At 47.0% G+C, this 14,428-nt stretch overlaps 1 protein-coding gene across 1 annotated transcript; it reads left to right on the top strand.

Annotated features, from left to right (window-relative positions):
• The first annotated feature begins 6,695 nt into the window (after positions 1 to 6,695).
• On the top strand, positions 6,696 to 12,377 carry LOC125760083 (uncharacterized). The gene is made up of 2 exons (XM_049419739.1): positions 6,696 to 6,885; positions 12,011 to 12,377. The coding sequence occupies exons 1-2, from the start codon at positions 6,868 to 6,870 to the stop codon at positions 12,257 to 12,259; spliced, it is 267 nt and encodes an 88-aa protein (XP_049275696.1). The 5' UTR covers positions 6,696 to 6,867; the 3' UTR covers positions 12,260 to 12,377.
• The last annotated feature ends 2,051 nt before the right edge of the window (positions 12,378 to 14,428 follow it).

Genomic DNA, 14,428 nt, shown 5'->3' with positions numbered 1-14,428 from the left:
TCTAGACCTTATCTAGGTGATGCAGGTTGTTTCTAGGTTGCTCCTAGGTCGTTGCTAGACTTTAGCTAGTTGAGGATACGTTGTTTCTACGTTGATTTTCAGCGCAGAGAGGTTTGAGTTAAACCAGTCTGAGACACGACAAGGATGTCCTAACTCGAGAGACAGAAACTCGTGCTGAAACCAAGCGTTCACACCACTCATAGATATACGGGCACGTCGTCGTTGGCGTAAGCCTTCCATCGCTTCGAGGTCTTCTCGCAACCGCCGTAGCCGTTCCCTTTACCTAGTATTCTCTCCTTGTACGTACTTGGGGTCTTCGGCTCGAAGCTGTCGCTTCGCAGCCATTTGTTGTTGGGCTAACTGTTGCCTTCTTCATATTTAGTGAACCAGGGTTGAGTAGTGGGATTTACCCAATTTCTGTGGCACATAGCCGTTCATGATGATGATACCTTTTTGGTTCGTCGAACGAGGAACTATTTGCTAAACATCTTCGCTGTTGAAAATATTAGGATGGAATAGGGTTCGAACTTGGGCCCACTGCGTGGGATCCCAGTGTTCTACCACAGAACCATGCCGGTACTTGAAGCTCCTTTGCAAGAGGACCCTATACAGGCTTCATGTCGGGAAGGAACGAAATTAACATATGTAATATAGCGTGGTAGGAGAGTGAACTTTCATAGTAAACTTACAACGCGACAAAACCAGAGACAGAAGAATAAATACTACACAGGACAAGCGCTGACTGACAATTACAACATTTATTGCGCATAACCCATGCTTAAATAACATCGCTGCGTACCCGTTAAACACACCAACAAATTGACTAATTGTCGTACAAGTGCGGTGTATAAGGTCTCTTTCAGCTGCGGCCGCTTCTACATAGGACAGACGGACCGCTGCATTACCCAGAGATTATAGGAACATACAATGTCGAGAGTGCAAGTGCACGACCAAATTTCGATGAATGCGTAGTCTTGTGCCGGCATAGAAATGAAGAAACGCGCCTGATGATTGAGGCACGGCGCGTGGGCATGGCATATCGAGAATAGTGGTAGCGCATCCGTAAGCCAACCGTCGATTAACTTGCGTAAAGATGAAATCAAATGCCTTAACAGTTATCTTCCACGTACAGCTCCACGCGTGCCCGATCGATAGGTTTGCCAGTTGCATGGGCATGCGCAGATAAGTTTTCGTGCGTTCTTTCTTTTCCGCCGTTGTGTGTATCTCCAATTGTTAGCCGGCGTTTGTGGTGTCCTGACTTCTTTCTTGTGTCCATTTTTGCACGCCCCGTCTTTTTAGAACCAACCTGATTAGTCTTCAGAATCGTCCAACTTCGCTGTTTCAAGCCTTGTGCGGATTAGTGCGACCTTCGTCAAATTTTTCTTATTCCGTTTTTTTTTTCTTATTTCGTGCGATCGCGGTTACGGACACCGGGGGCTGCGGCGTCGGCGGCGGACAACTACGGCGCCAAAAACGGCCGTTGTTGTGATCTCATAAGAGCTTTCGCTGTAAAAGAGGCGAAAATAGACGCGGTAATAGATATATCATTTACTTTTCTCTTGCAGTGAATTCTTTTGGTAGAAGGGCGTAAGCGGGCCAGCAGCCTCAATAGTTCTGTCAACAAGCAGTGAGATTATCTGTGCCATTGTATTTGTATAAAACGTGAATGCCGCTGTAACGACCACAAAAAAGAGAGATATGGGCGCGGACAACATTTTGTCGCAACAAAAGGAAATACAGCAGGAAAGAGGAAGTCCACGTGCCATAATACGTCAACACGTAGCTTCACACGCGCACCTAGTGTGCTCCAGTGTACATAGTTTTCATGTTACGTCACGGACAGGTTCTCTGCGCTGGGTACCTCAATATGGCGGCTACCGCGTCTTTTTATCTCGTTAGAGAGTATATTTCGCATGCTGCTTCGGGAGCTGAAATCATTTTTTCTCTTTCGCGAAAGATATTTTAGAGGAAGACCTCTTGCTTTGCATAGACAGGACTCAATTTCTTTCAAAAACGTCTCAAGTGATTCAACGCCAAGGTCGTGACAGTTGAGGTAAAATAACCACGTATGAAGCCAAGGAAAGCATAGGGATAGTTATTTGTAGTATTCAATTGGATTATAGCAATGATAGAATCAAAGATAAATTATTTGAGGCGGACGAAGCAGAAACAGCTCTCTGCCGATGGCGACCGAATGCGCAACCGACTGATGCGCAGGCTTTGGGTTCAGTGCTTTTTTGCCCACTCTAATTCATTTTATCCTTACGTCACTGCTACACTACAGTCAAGAAGTACTAGCGATTAAAAACTAAGTCGCTTTAGCATTGGCAATTCTCAGATGCGCGCGTGCACTTGCCAAAATAGGCTATTTTCGCAATAACTCACTTTACAGTAAAGGGTGGATTGCAAATATTTCTTGATGTAATAATTAGTATTCGTCAGTATTTTTTTAATCTCTGGCTGTCCTATATAAGTGCACGAACTATCTTCTTGATTACTAGTGATCGCGCCATGATATAAGAAGCCAGACAAGTCATAGTTGAGCTCTTGGCTTCGGGTGATTGGTCCATGAACTCGCACGTAACCATGATTAACCCCTTGGCTTCCGCGCTCTCCGTGGCCGTTCATGCCTGGTATTCCGCGGAAAAAGTTTCGTGCCCGCAGGCGCCATGGGTCGGTGTATACAAGTCGCAATAAAGTCCGCAAAAAACATCATAGAAGAACAAATCTTGATCAACTTCGCAATCCTTAACTGCATCATTTCCTGCGTGTTCAGCGGCTGCATGAACACATGTGGGTTCAGAATGTCCACTGAACACACAGTGTTTTCTTCATCACTACCACTTTCATCATTTTGCTACTCACCATCATCTAACAGAAAATTGTCAACATGACAGATGTCGCTTTCGGCGTCACTGTCAAGCGCACAAGTTTAAGAATCGCTTCTTCCGTCTAACCACGTTTCTTGCGGGACTCCATGTTTCAACAAGACGGGAACAGGAACACGAACCCTTCGAATCTAAGATTAAATTTAAAAACACACGCACAGAAGCAGCTCCAACAGCGGACAACTATGCCAATCCAGAGGAGAAAATGCCAAACAAAAGGCAAACACCAAATAATGTGCTGCTATCTGGAAACATCGTTAAAAACAACCATTTTCTAAGCGGCTGGCGGTTCGCCAGTCAAAGCGCTTTTTGGCGACGGCCGTTGCGCACGGCGGATCGCCGGCCGCGGAAGTCAATGGGTAAATAAAAAGAAATCGGATGTTATCGCTTATTGGTCTACATTGTACACCTCCTGACCATGTCACACATTTCTTCCAGTAATTTGTTGCCATGAACAATGGAATGAGAAACAAATAAGTGGTCTCCTCATGATGAAACACCCTCGCAACAACGACGTGAAAGTCGCATGATGTATGACTAATTTCGGAATAAGTTCCACGTTCTGCTAATCGGTAGCCCTATTTATATCTGTTGCACCTAGTGCCCGAACAATGCGACGTCATTGAGCGGCCTTTTTTTACGTGCTCTTCACTTTAGTTATTTTGGCTCCAATACAGCACGCGATCGTCCAGGAAGAATGGCAGACTACGGACGTAGGCTTCCCGCTTTTGTGCCATATATTTTTGTTCTAATATGCCAGTCGTTTGCGGCGAAACTGAGGAATTCACGTTGGGCTGTATTTCTTGTATATTGAAAGATTATGTAGCACATCTGTCACACTATCCCATGCCTGGCGCACACACGTTCCTTTTGTTGCGGCACGGTTGTGGTGTCCACAGAGAAGCGAAGCCAGGCCAGCGATATAGAATGCGGTGCAAGCGGGGCGAGATTAAGCTCTCGCGTTCAACTCTTGAAGGCGACGCTCAAGTATCCTTCAAATTCTTCCTTTTCGTTTCTGAACACGAGAGAGAGAGCAATTTTATTTAAAAAAAAAAGGTCCGGCGAGTTCTTCGGGGATTTGGGCTAATATCCCCACCTAGGCGTCGGCCACGAGCCCTTGAGCTCTGGCGGCTGCCTCGGCCCGCTGGACGGCCCAGAGTTGGTCCTCGAGGGCGAAGCTGAGCAGTGCAGTCTCCCAGCGCGTTCGATTTGAGGCTGCGTCTCTGTCTGGTACCCCACCTCTGTCACACTCCCATAACATGTGTTCCAGGGTAGCCCTGGCCTCGCGAAACTTGCATCTTGCCGAATAAAGCTCTGGGTAACAGAGATTCAAGATCGCTGGGCTCGGAAACGTTCTGGTCTGCAGCTGTCGCCAGGTGACCGCCTGCTTCTTGTTCAGTTTTTGGTGTGGTGGCGGAAATTTGCACCTGGCCAATCTGTAACGTTGTGTTATGTCTCGAAAACTAGTGAGGCGATCCTCCCACTCCCACTCCCCGCCCGACGTCGCGGCTGAGGCGGCGGCGGTGTTGACGGTGGCGGCTCGGTCCGTAAGCCCTCGAGCCGCCCCGTGCGCCGCCTCATTGCCGGCGAGCGAAGTGGTGTGTGCGGGTGCCCATAAGATGTAAACGTCCCTATTCTCGGTTTTGCCCGCAAGCAGAATTGGTAACGCCTCGGGAGAGACGCGGCCGTTGGCAAAGTTGCGTACTGCGGTCTGGGAGTCGCTAATTACCACTTCAGCCGTGGTGGTGGCCACCGCGAGCGCGATAGCCACTTCCTCCGCTGTCTCCACGTGCTCAGTGCGTACCGTGACGCTTGTCTTGCAAGCGTTCTCATGATCTATTATGGCGGCCACGAAGCCGCGCCTGTGTGCGTATCTGGCCGCGTCCACGAACACCGCATCTCTACAGTTGCCATACTTCTTCTGTATGTCCTGTGCTCTCTTTTCCCTCCGACCCCTGTGGTATTCGGGATGCATGTTCTTCGGCAAGGGAAGAACGACCAATTTATCCCTGACGTTGCTTGGTACGTCGAGTTTGACACCGTGCTGAGCGTGATACCCTATTCCTAACCTCTCTAGTATGTATCTGCCCGTCCGGCTCTTGGAAAGGCGTTCGTACTGCGCTATGTTCTGTGCATCTATCAATTCTCCCAGCGTGTTGTGTAGACCCAGATCTAGTAACTTACTCGTGCTCGTGTTGATCGGTAGCCCTATTGCCTGTTTGTAAGCCTTCCTGATTAAGCCTTCCATCTTTGTCTTCTCCGCGACCTGCCACTTGAGGTAGGGTGCCACGTACGTTATTCGGCTCATTACGAAGGCCTGAACTACTCTGATCATATTGCTCTCTTTCATCCCGCTGTGTCGGTTGGCTATGCGTCTCAGTAACCTGATGGTCTGAGCGACCGCGCCTTCCAGTCTTCTGGTGGTCTCGCCGTTGTGGCCGTTTGCCGCGATGTGTAAGCCCAGAACGCGTATGTTCTCTACCCTGGGCACGGGTCGCCCGTCGGACGTGCTTAGGCGTATGTCGCTACTGGGATCCTTATCATTCATCGAGCCGTTCGGCTTGCGGCCTCTTCGCGTGGGTTTGTAAACTAAAAGTTCGGACTTTTCCGCTGAGCAGCTCAGGCCGGTGTTTTTTTTAAGTATTCCTCAACAGTCTCGATCGCACGCTGTAACGTCTGTTCTATGTACCCGTCGCAGCCCTCCGTAACCCACAACGTAATGTCGTCGGCGTAAAGGCTGTGATTGAGCCCTTCGATTTCTTGTAGCTTGGCTGGCAACCCCACGAGAGCTATGTTAAAACTCTATTTCCTCCGAAGTAAGCTCCCCGAAAAGTGAGCTTGGCCTTTCTATTCGTGAGAAAATCTCGAACGTAGTTGTACGTTCGTTCGCCGAGGCCGAGTTCCTGCAGTTTGGTCAGTACGGTTGCGTGCGTTACGTTATCAAAGGCCTTCTTCAGGTCAGGGCAAGTATGGCCTTGGTGGACCTGGTTGGGCTATCAATCACCTGGTGTTTTATCTGTAGCATCGCGTCCTGCGTAGAGAGGTTTCGCCTGAACCCTAACATTGTGTGGGGAAGCAGGTTGCGGTCCTCGAGGTAGTTGGTCAGCCTTGTGAGGACCACGTGCTCCAATAGCTTTCCCAGGCATGAAGTCAGCGAGATCGGTCTGAGGTTCTCTAGCTGCAGTCGCTTACCCGGCTTCGGTATCAGCACGATGTGCGCAGTCTTCCATTGTTGTGGTAGCCGCCCGGTTTCCCAGCACGCGTTGACGTACTCCCTGAGTTTCGCTATCGATTTAGAAATTAATTTTTTTAGCAATCATATATAGTAACCTAACGTTGACGGGGAGGCAAACCAGAGGAACATTCAATTTAGATATATATATATATATATAATATATATATATATATATATATATATATATATATATATATATATATATATATATATATATATATATATATATATAATGCAGAAAGGCAGGGAGGTTAACAGTTGAATATTAAAGTCAAGTAATTGATACATACGTGATTTCAAGCCGTTAAGAATTTCGGATGTATTGCATCGATGTGCGTAACAAGACCTTCTGGAAGGATAGCGGCTGTGAAACAATCTGCTTCGTGGGCATAGCTTTGCGCAGCAGTGTCTTGACAAACTTGTCATTTTTCATCTTTCTAACATTTTGATGACATCTAAAAATATTAACCAAGCTTTATCAAGTTTGCGAACCAATTAGCGTAATAGATGTTTTGCGTATGCGAATGAAAAAGCGTCCGAATACAAAGCGCGCGAATACAAACCCGATTCCGTTGGGTTGCGTGCCACGGAGACAAACTCCCGGAGAACGCGGTGCCTGGGGGTGACGACGTAAGAGGGGACGTCACCTACGTAGGGCGGGCCACGTACGATGGCCAAGTGATACCAGGAAAGGTGGTCCTTTTCTGTGGATTCTGCTACGTCGCTCATGGCGGCGCCGAGCATATGTTCCGGGACTACCAGGTACGTGTACGCATTATCGCACGATTCATGACCGACGTTCCGCCTCGTGCGCTGCTGCTTTCAGTTGTACTGGTGGCGCCACCAACGGCGAACGGTGGCGAAAGGTGGATACGAGCGCCTCACAGAAGCCGTGGGCAAAGCGCCCGTTACTCGCCGTTTTACTCGCCGTTTTAGGGGCGAAGCTCTTAAGGCGGCACCCGTTCGTCCCTCGTCAGTCGTCGTAGTTATCGTAGTGCGTAACCAGTCTTACGGTTTTTCCTGTGCGTTGTTGACCTCCAAGGTGGTGCCGGTGGGAGATTTTTCCTGTGCGTTGTTGAACAATAAAAAATTCGCAGCGTGCGCGTTAATTCTAAAAGCCGAACTTCTTCTGTCTCTCAGTAGGAAACCCCATTAGCAGAAGTAGAAGTGTAGTGTTAGCCATTGGCATGTTCCAGTAGGAAACGTTAGTAGAAGTAGAAGTGTAAGTGTTAGCTAAAAGCCGACTTGTTTACTTCTGTCTCTCATTCCCATTATCAGCCATTGTTTACCTCCAAGGTAGTGCCTAACAATAAAAATTTTGGTGAGATTTCTCCTGTGCGTAATTAAACAATAAAAATAAACCAACGAAAGACGCCAGATTTGTTCAAAACGCCGTTGATTGATGAAAAAACAACGAAAGACGCCAGATGTTTTGTAAAAACGAAAGACGCCAGATGTTTTCTAAAGCAAAACAAAAAGAAAGCCAATGAAAATTCACAGCTAAAGCAAAACAAAGACGCCAGCTAACGAAAGACGCCAGATTAACGAAAGACGCCAAAGCGCCAGATGTTTTCTAAAGCAATGGTTTTCTAAACAATGAAAATTCACAGCATAACTCATCGTACATGTAAAATTAAAGTGAGCTGCGCGCCCGAAGTCGTCATAACTCATCGAACCTTTAGTATAAACGCGCCCGATCTCACGTCGGTGATGATGTACTGGGCAGAATTCACGGAAGATTCACGGTTTTTTTTCTATTCATTTTTCATTCTGATGAACCTCCGCAGCTTCGCCCACTCATCATCATTCACTCCGTGGATATGCTGTGATTTTTTTTCTATTCATTTTCATTCTGGGTTTGATATTTGTACTGCCGACGCTGCTCCACTAGACAACCATGCCGTCTGTTACGTCGATTGTTCGATATTTTTGTTTTAAAATGACAGGCCCGCTTTTTATGCGTGCGCGCGATGCACTGCGTACGTTTCTTACGTGCATGTGTCCAAGTTGTTTGCGTGATCTGTTAACAGAGATGAAATAAAAACTGTTGCAGTACAAAACAGCATTCTCGTTTTATTGAACACCCCAAACAGTACAACAACAATGTCTATTACGGCTGTATGCCTGCTTAAGAAGCGCATATAAGACACGCGTTTTTATCTTCGCCCAACACTCGTAGCACTCAACTAGGCCAAGAAAACCAAAATGTAACTTGCTCAACGTTTTAACAGCCGTCACACGGCTGCTTAATAATGCGTGAAAGTACTTTAGCAAATGACCATGAAACATTCACACAGCGTTTTTTTTTTGTCCACAGACCGCGTTAACATATGAAAAGTTCTGACTGCATTGCAATCACATATTTCGGAATATCTAATCACCATTGAAGCCACAATTCTCTAACACATGCGCTTTAAATTGAACATGGCATTACTCAGACGTATATAGGAAATGCGCACGCGTGGCATTACTGAGATTTATACAGGAAATGCGCACGCGTGTAATGTATCTCGTATGCTAGATTCTCCTTTGGTACGTGCAGCTCAACATGAAATGCGATTCTGTAAGTAATGTTCGTGGAGTAGCGAGCATATAGAAGGGCAACTACTTACAGCTCCACTTACCTTTGCAAAAACGGTATTCCAACTGCAACTCAATATTAACCGACGCAACAACGATAACAACACACTTGTTGCACACAGGCGTACCAGGTTGACGCGCGAGGCCAAGCGCGGTATTTTAAGTATAGCACAATCGTGCGCGTACAGTACGCTAGAATATTCTGGCACAATGTCGTCAAGCTTGCAGTCACTTCAGCGGTTCCCACGATGTAGCACCAGTTGACGTCCTCGCGTCATCAAACTGCTACGACGCCGAGAACTACACACACAGCTGACTTGGAAAAACGCGGTCTTGCAGGAAGCCATCTTGTCCAGCAACCAACGGACAGAACGTACACAGCTGAGGCGTCTGAAACATTGCTGTTGATGAGATGGCAGCTGAACGAAATCAGGGCTCATCGTCCGACGTGTGGCCACCGCCTTAACAAAATATTAACCTTGCAACGTTCAAGGAAGACGCGACGAAAGCGATGAGCCCAGCCGGTCTTGTCGGGTGCGCTACTGACAATGCAGAGCGCGCGCTCTCACGGCCACCGAAAGAAATAAAAGAAAGTGGAGAGAGGAGTTAGCTTGGAGCATGGCCAGTCGGTGGAAGCAAGAGGACGTCTTGCGTCGTCGGTGTGGCGTATTCTCGAGAGATGGCGCTAGTTTGTTTTTGCGCAACGGAATTGCAAACTTCATTGAAAATACATTGGATCCTATGGGGGTTTGTGAGAGGGTACAACCGCCTGAGCAGAGCGGTGGCGCCACCATACCGATGCACGACGCGGATTGCGACCTGTACAACATTTTGCTAATCCGCAGAAATACGGTCACTGTCATCAGCATATGTACCGGCGCTAGCCAAATAAGGGATGATTTCAAGGTCATTTGTTTCCCTAAATGTGCCCGGTTTTGTGTTCGCTCGGCTGTTTGTCAACTGGTGAGGACCGAACAGTACTGGGTCCGTGCTGCGCCGTGTTGAACATATGGCGCACTTGAAGGGGTATTCACATGAGGGAGAAATCCGCGGGGGACACGGGGGGATTGCGGATCACATGACCGCAACGCCACGGATCAGTGAGTGGGCGCGATCCCCCCGCGCCTCCTCGGAGGACACGAGGACCTTTTCCCCGACAGGACAAACGATCCCCCGGCAGTGGAGGATATAAGGCAATTTCGGGCTCTTGTTTGGCCGCATTGTCGCACTAGCTCCTGCAGAGAGCGGCAGCGGCTGTCCAGTCTCCAGCTGGTCGTCTGCAGCTCGTCGTCAGCAGCTGGTGAAACGGGCAGTACTAGCCACTTGAGTAATCTGGTAACACTGGTCTGCCCCTCCGTTCATCTTGTCCGTGTGAGTGGGGGCATTTGTGGGGAATTCTACTCGCGAGTGGACGTCACCCGGCTGGGCTCTTATTTCCCGAGGATTTGTACCCCGTGTGAATACCGCTTGAAGTGGTGCAGGTAAAAAATTAAAAGCGAACTGTAGGAGCAAATTGGTCAAGACACGTTGCCGAGCTAGTTGGTACAGATACATAATTCATATGACGTAGCGCAACGCGACAGGGACAGCAAATGACACTCACACAGCGCTAACTTGCTAGCTAGCGCTCCCACCAGTTAACTTGCAAGTTCACTCCTCTCGAAAATTAGCGCTGTGTAAGCGTCCTTCCTCTCTGTCCCTGTCGCGTTGGCGTATAGGCAGACCTTTTTTTTCGGGGAGGAGGGGGGGCACCTCTTTGATCCGACATGGAGTCTGGGCAGATAAGTGTGGTCGAGTGTCATTTCATGCTTTGTACCCCATGGGAAAAAAAATTTCGGGAGGGGGGGAGCCGACACGAGCCCGGTGTGCTACCCCCTGGCTACGCCGTATGAATTATGAAGGTATAAAGGCTCTGTGAAATGAAACTAGTATTACGCAATAGTTACATTTATTATTTCGCGCTCCGTGAGTTGTGTCCCTGCATATGCATGAATGCGCGCTCATCAAATCATCTATAACCAACATCTCAAATTGCCGCTTTCGAAATAAAGCAAAAGCCGCCTTTAAGAATATTGAAAAACAAGCATTATATATGGAAAGCCACCCGTTATCTGCAAAGGTGTTTAACTGTAATCTCACTGCGAGCACACGAACAATCTTCGTAATTTCGTTAAAACTCTCATTTTTCAGGGGCATTATTCATTACTATATGCAACGGTCACCATACGTTAAGAGTTTTAGACAGGCTGCTTGGTTTCGGGTCGTGCTCGGATATTAAGGAGACAGGAAATCAGACGGAACATGCGATGTTCTTAGCTGTGAATTTAGCTTGCCTTTCTAAATACTTGTGCTTTTGTGAACCGCGGGTGTACATATCTTAATTGTTGTGGTAGAAGTGCTACCGGGGTCCTGTCGAAAATGTGCCGCTAACACTGGAAGTTCAAAATGAAACATTAGTCGCGTCTCTCAGGACTCTTAATAAAGTTTTTCCGACTAAACACCGCACTCCTGTGCGGCGGTGGCACTTTCGACTGTCAGGAGAAAAGTTAAATGAGGAAGCAGTCTTTCGCGAACGCTATTGTATCCATATACAAGCGTGTTCAGCTGTAGCTCACACATTAGTGAACGAAAAATGTAGAAAATTATATAGGATTTTTTGTCTTCTAGCTATTTTGCACAGCATATATGTTAAATAACAGCCGCCACTAAAACTACCGCGAACCTAGAACTGACAGCCACGTCCCAGCTGCGCCATCTCATTCAAAAAAGGAAATGTAACAAATCAAGCAACTAAGCAAATAAATTCGCGCACCTTGCACTAGTGGCGCGAGACATGAGCTGGTGGTGGCCACCTAGGTTGTCATGGCTTGGCTAGGTTTTTCTAGCCAAGCCGTGAGGAAATAACGCACTCGACCAAGAAAATATATATCGGATGCGCAATAAAGTTAGCAAATTTTCACGTGCACTTCATCTTTTTTCAGTTTTTTTTAATTGCATACAGGAATGCTGATTCTGATCTCATGATTATGTAAATGATTTATCATTATAGAGTGTGTACATATCGTATTGCATAGTGTTTGTTGTAAATATTGTATTGCAATATTGTGTTAGTGTAAGTATTGCAATATATCAGCACTGTATAATTACTTTCATGGTATCACTCTATGCCATGTAAAACGAGGGCTCCATGCCATGTAAACGAGGGGTAATTAAACGGTGATGAGAGGGGCACTGTAATATCCACATGTTGACATGAGTGTGTTTATATACAGGCCCTAAATGACTAAAATTTGAACTGCTTTTGTAGGTGCTTGTATCTAATGGAGCTCCGTTGGCATGGCTACCAGAATCCAAGGGCGCAGTGCCAAGTGGTGCCATACAGGGTGGCAAAAGCCACGATGGCGAGCCACTCTACATCGGTCGAGCACGTCACAATGGCATGCTCACTATAGGCAAGGTTCATTCATCGGAAGGACGGCTGTATGTCTCTTTTGGTTGCAACGAGTATTCCTACACTGAATACCAGGTCCTCGTCTGCAAGACAATTAACCTGTGAGAAGAGCCGAGACTACTGGATGGAACTTTGTTCACCAATAATGAGCGCATTTGAAAAGGCTGCTGCGATTTTCATTGAACGGCCAATGCGTTCTTAAACCTAATAATAAAGATTATGGAATTCTGGATGTTTGAGAAATGATAGCTTTCTCGCTGCCTCTGACAATGCACGAAAAAAATAAATACAATTCAGCAAATGTTTCATGATCTGAATAGCAACCTGCGACACAATAAATAGAAGAGTGTAAACTGAGGCAACTTATACATCTCGTAGTTTGAATAGTTCTGTTGATTACTTGTGTTTTTATTGTCTAGCGAATTTAAGATAATAATAAACGTTTCTTCGCAGCAAGCGTGTTTATTGAGTGTGAATTTGCGTTCACCCTAACGATACTAACAGTCCTAACAGAACATAGTATTGCGTTTTCGTCAAATACTTTCGTCAAACACTACATCCTGTGGTCAATGGGATATTTTGGAATATCAGAACGTTTATTCCTACTCGCCCTGCCTCATACCTTTGTCAGGTTGAGAAGTGAGTAATTCCAGTTAATACAGCACTAGTTCCTGATATTGATTAAGTTTACTTCATTCGCAGGCTCTGCAGCCGTAACAACAATTCTGCAGTTAGCTTAGTGAAAAAAAAGTTTTGTACAGTTAAAAATTATGCGAACTTCGCCCGCCGAAAAAACATCCGCAGCTTCTTCCTAAAATGGCCGTGCTACACCTTTTTCAAGTAATCATCGAATGGTTACGTATTACCTAACGAATAGACTGCCGCAAAAATTTTGCGAATCCGTCAAGTACGAGCGGCGTTACATGGATTTTTCGCACGCTTGAAGCGCTTTCTTTCTCCTACGTACTAGCGAGAGCGCTCAAAGCTACGCAGGGAGGGGGATGATACAGGGGCAGTCCCTTCGTCAGCTCGCGTCATGACCTTGAACACTTTATTTTCTTTTTTTCTTTAAACGTCCGGGTTACTTTCAGTGCGATCGCGGCCCCGCGCGCGGACACGTGGCGTTATCTCGAGGCGGCCACGGTAACTTTGCAGCTCACGATGCTCAAATCCGCAAATGGCCGTAGACTTAGGTTTTATGGCGCGGTCATTTGGGTTTTTGGCATCATTTGTCGAGAGAAGTGGGAACGATTTCCGGCTGACTGTTAGGATTAATTGAAAATTCCAGGCCGCGTGCTGCGCCATAATGCCTGGCCCGCGTGCTCTCAGCAGCCTCGACTACCGATCGGCAGCGTTTTCTGATTACTGTGTATGCAGTTGTGATGTGCTCGGGTAGATGGCACTGCCCGCCTTGGGAGAATGTTGTGCGCGTTCCGGCAGATGAGGGCACGGTCGCGTCTCGAACACTCGGAGCCGGAGGCGAATCTACGCACGGTCTCTCCGTGACTTCCCACGACGTAACGAAGCAGTAATAAACCTTGTTGTGTTGATACACAACACTGACCATACTGGAAAAGTGTGCAGATCCCCTTCAGGCTTGCTGAACTAGAAGTGCCTAAAACATTTAAGGGCACAGCATAACGCATGAACTGACATGGACAAGTGCAGTAGTTAAGCCCACTTTATGCATCCATTCAATGATAATACATTGTACCCTAGTACACGCACAGCCTTCACACAGGATGGGTAACAGGACAAGAAGATTCTAAAATTGGGTAGTTGGGTAGCACTCAGCAATTCAGAAGAAGTGTGCACTGAAATCGGAGGATGTGAAGCCCTGCCGTAAAAGAGCGCCTGCAAGAATATAATGTTGTGAATGTATTTAGGTACGTCGACGATTTCTTAGTTTTTACAGCGAAAGCTGTTATGAGATCATTTCACCGGCCGTTTTTGGCGCCGTAGTTGTCCGCCGCCGCCGCCGCCGCCGCCGCCGGTGTCCGTAACCAGTATCGCTCGAAATAAGAAAAAAAACTAAATAAGAAAAAAATTCCAGGATGGAACGAGGTTCGAACCTGGGCCCTCTGCGTGGGAGCCCAGTATTCAACCTCTGAGCCATCCCGGTGCTTGAAACTGCTTTGTAAAAAGGTTCTATACAGGCTTCATGTCGGGAAGGAACCACATTAGCATATGTAATATAGCGTGGTATAAGAGTAAATAAGTTGCCAAGCGTCGCACAACGAGAATTCTGTTACAAGGCGTCACACAATGCGAATG

This window comes from Rhipicephalus sanguineus, chromosome 10 (genome assembly GCF_013339695.2).
Source record: "Rhipicephalus sanguineus isolate Rsan-2018 chromosome 10, BIME_Rsan_1.4, whole genome shotgun sequence".
Taxonomy (NCBI): Eukaryota; Metazoa; Arthropoda; class Arachnida; order Ixodida; family Ixodidae; genus Rhipicephalus; species Rhipicephalus sanguineus.
Note: the sequence above shows the minus strand (reverse complement) of the source record. Positions and strands in the feature narration are given on the sequence as shown.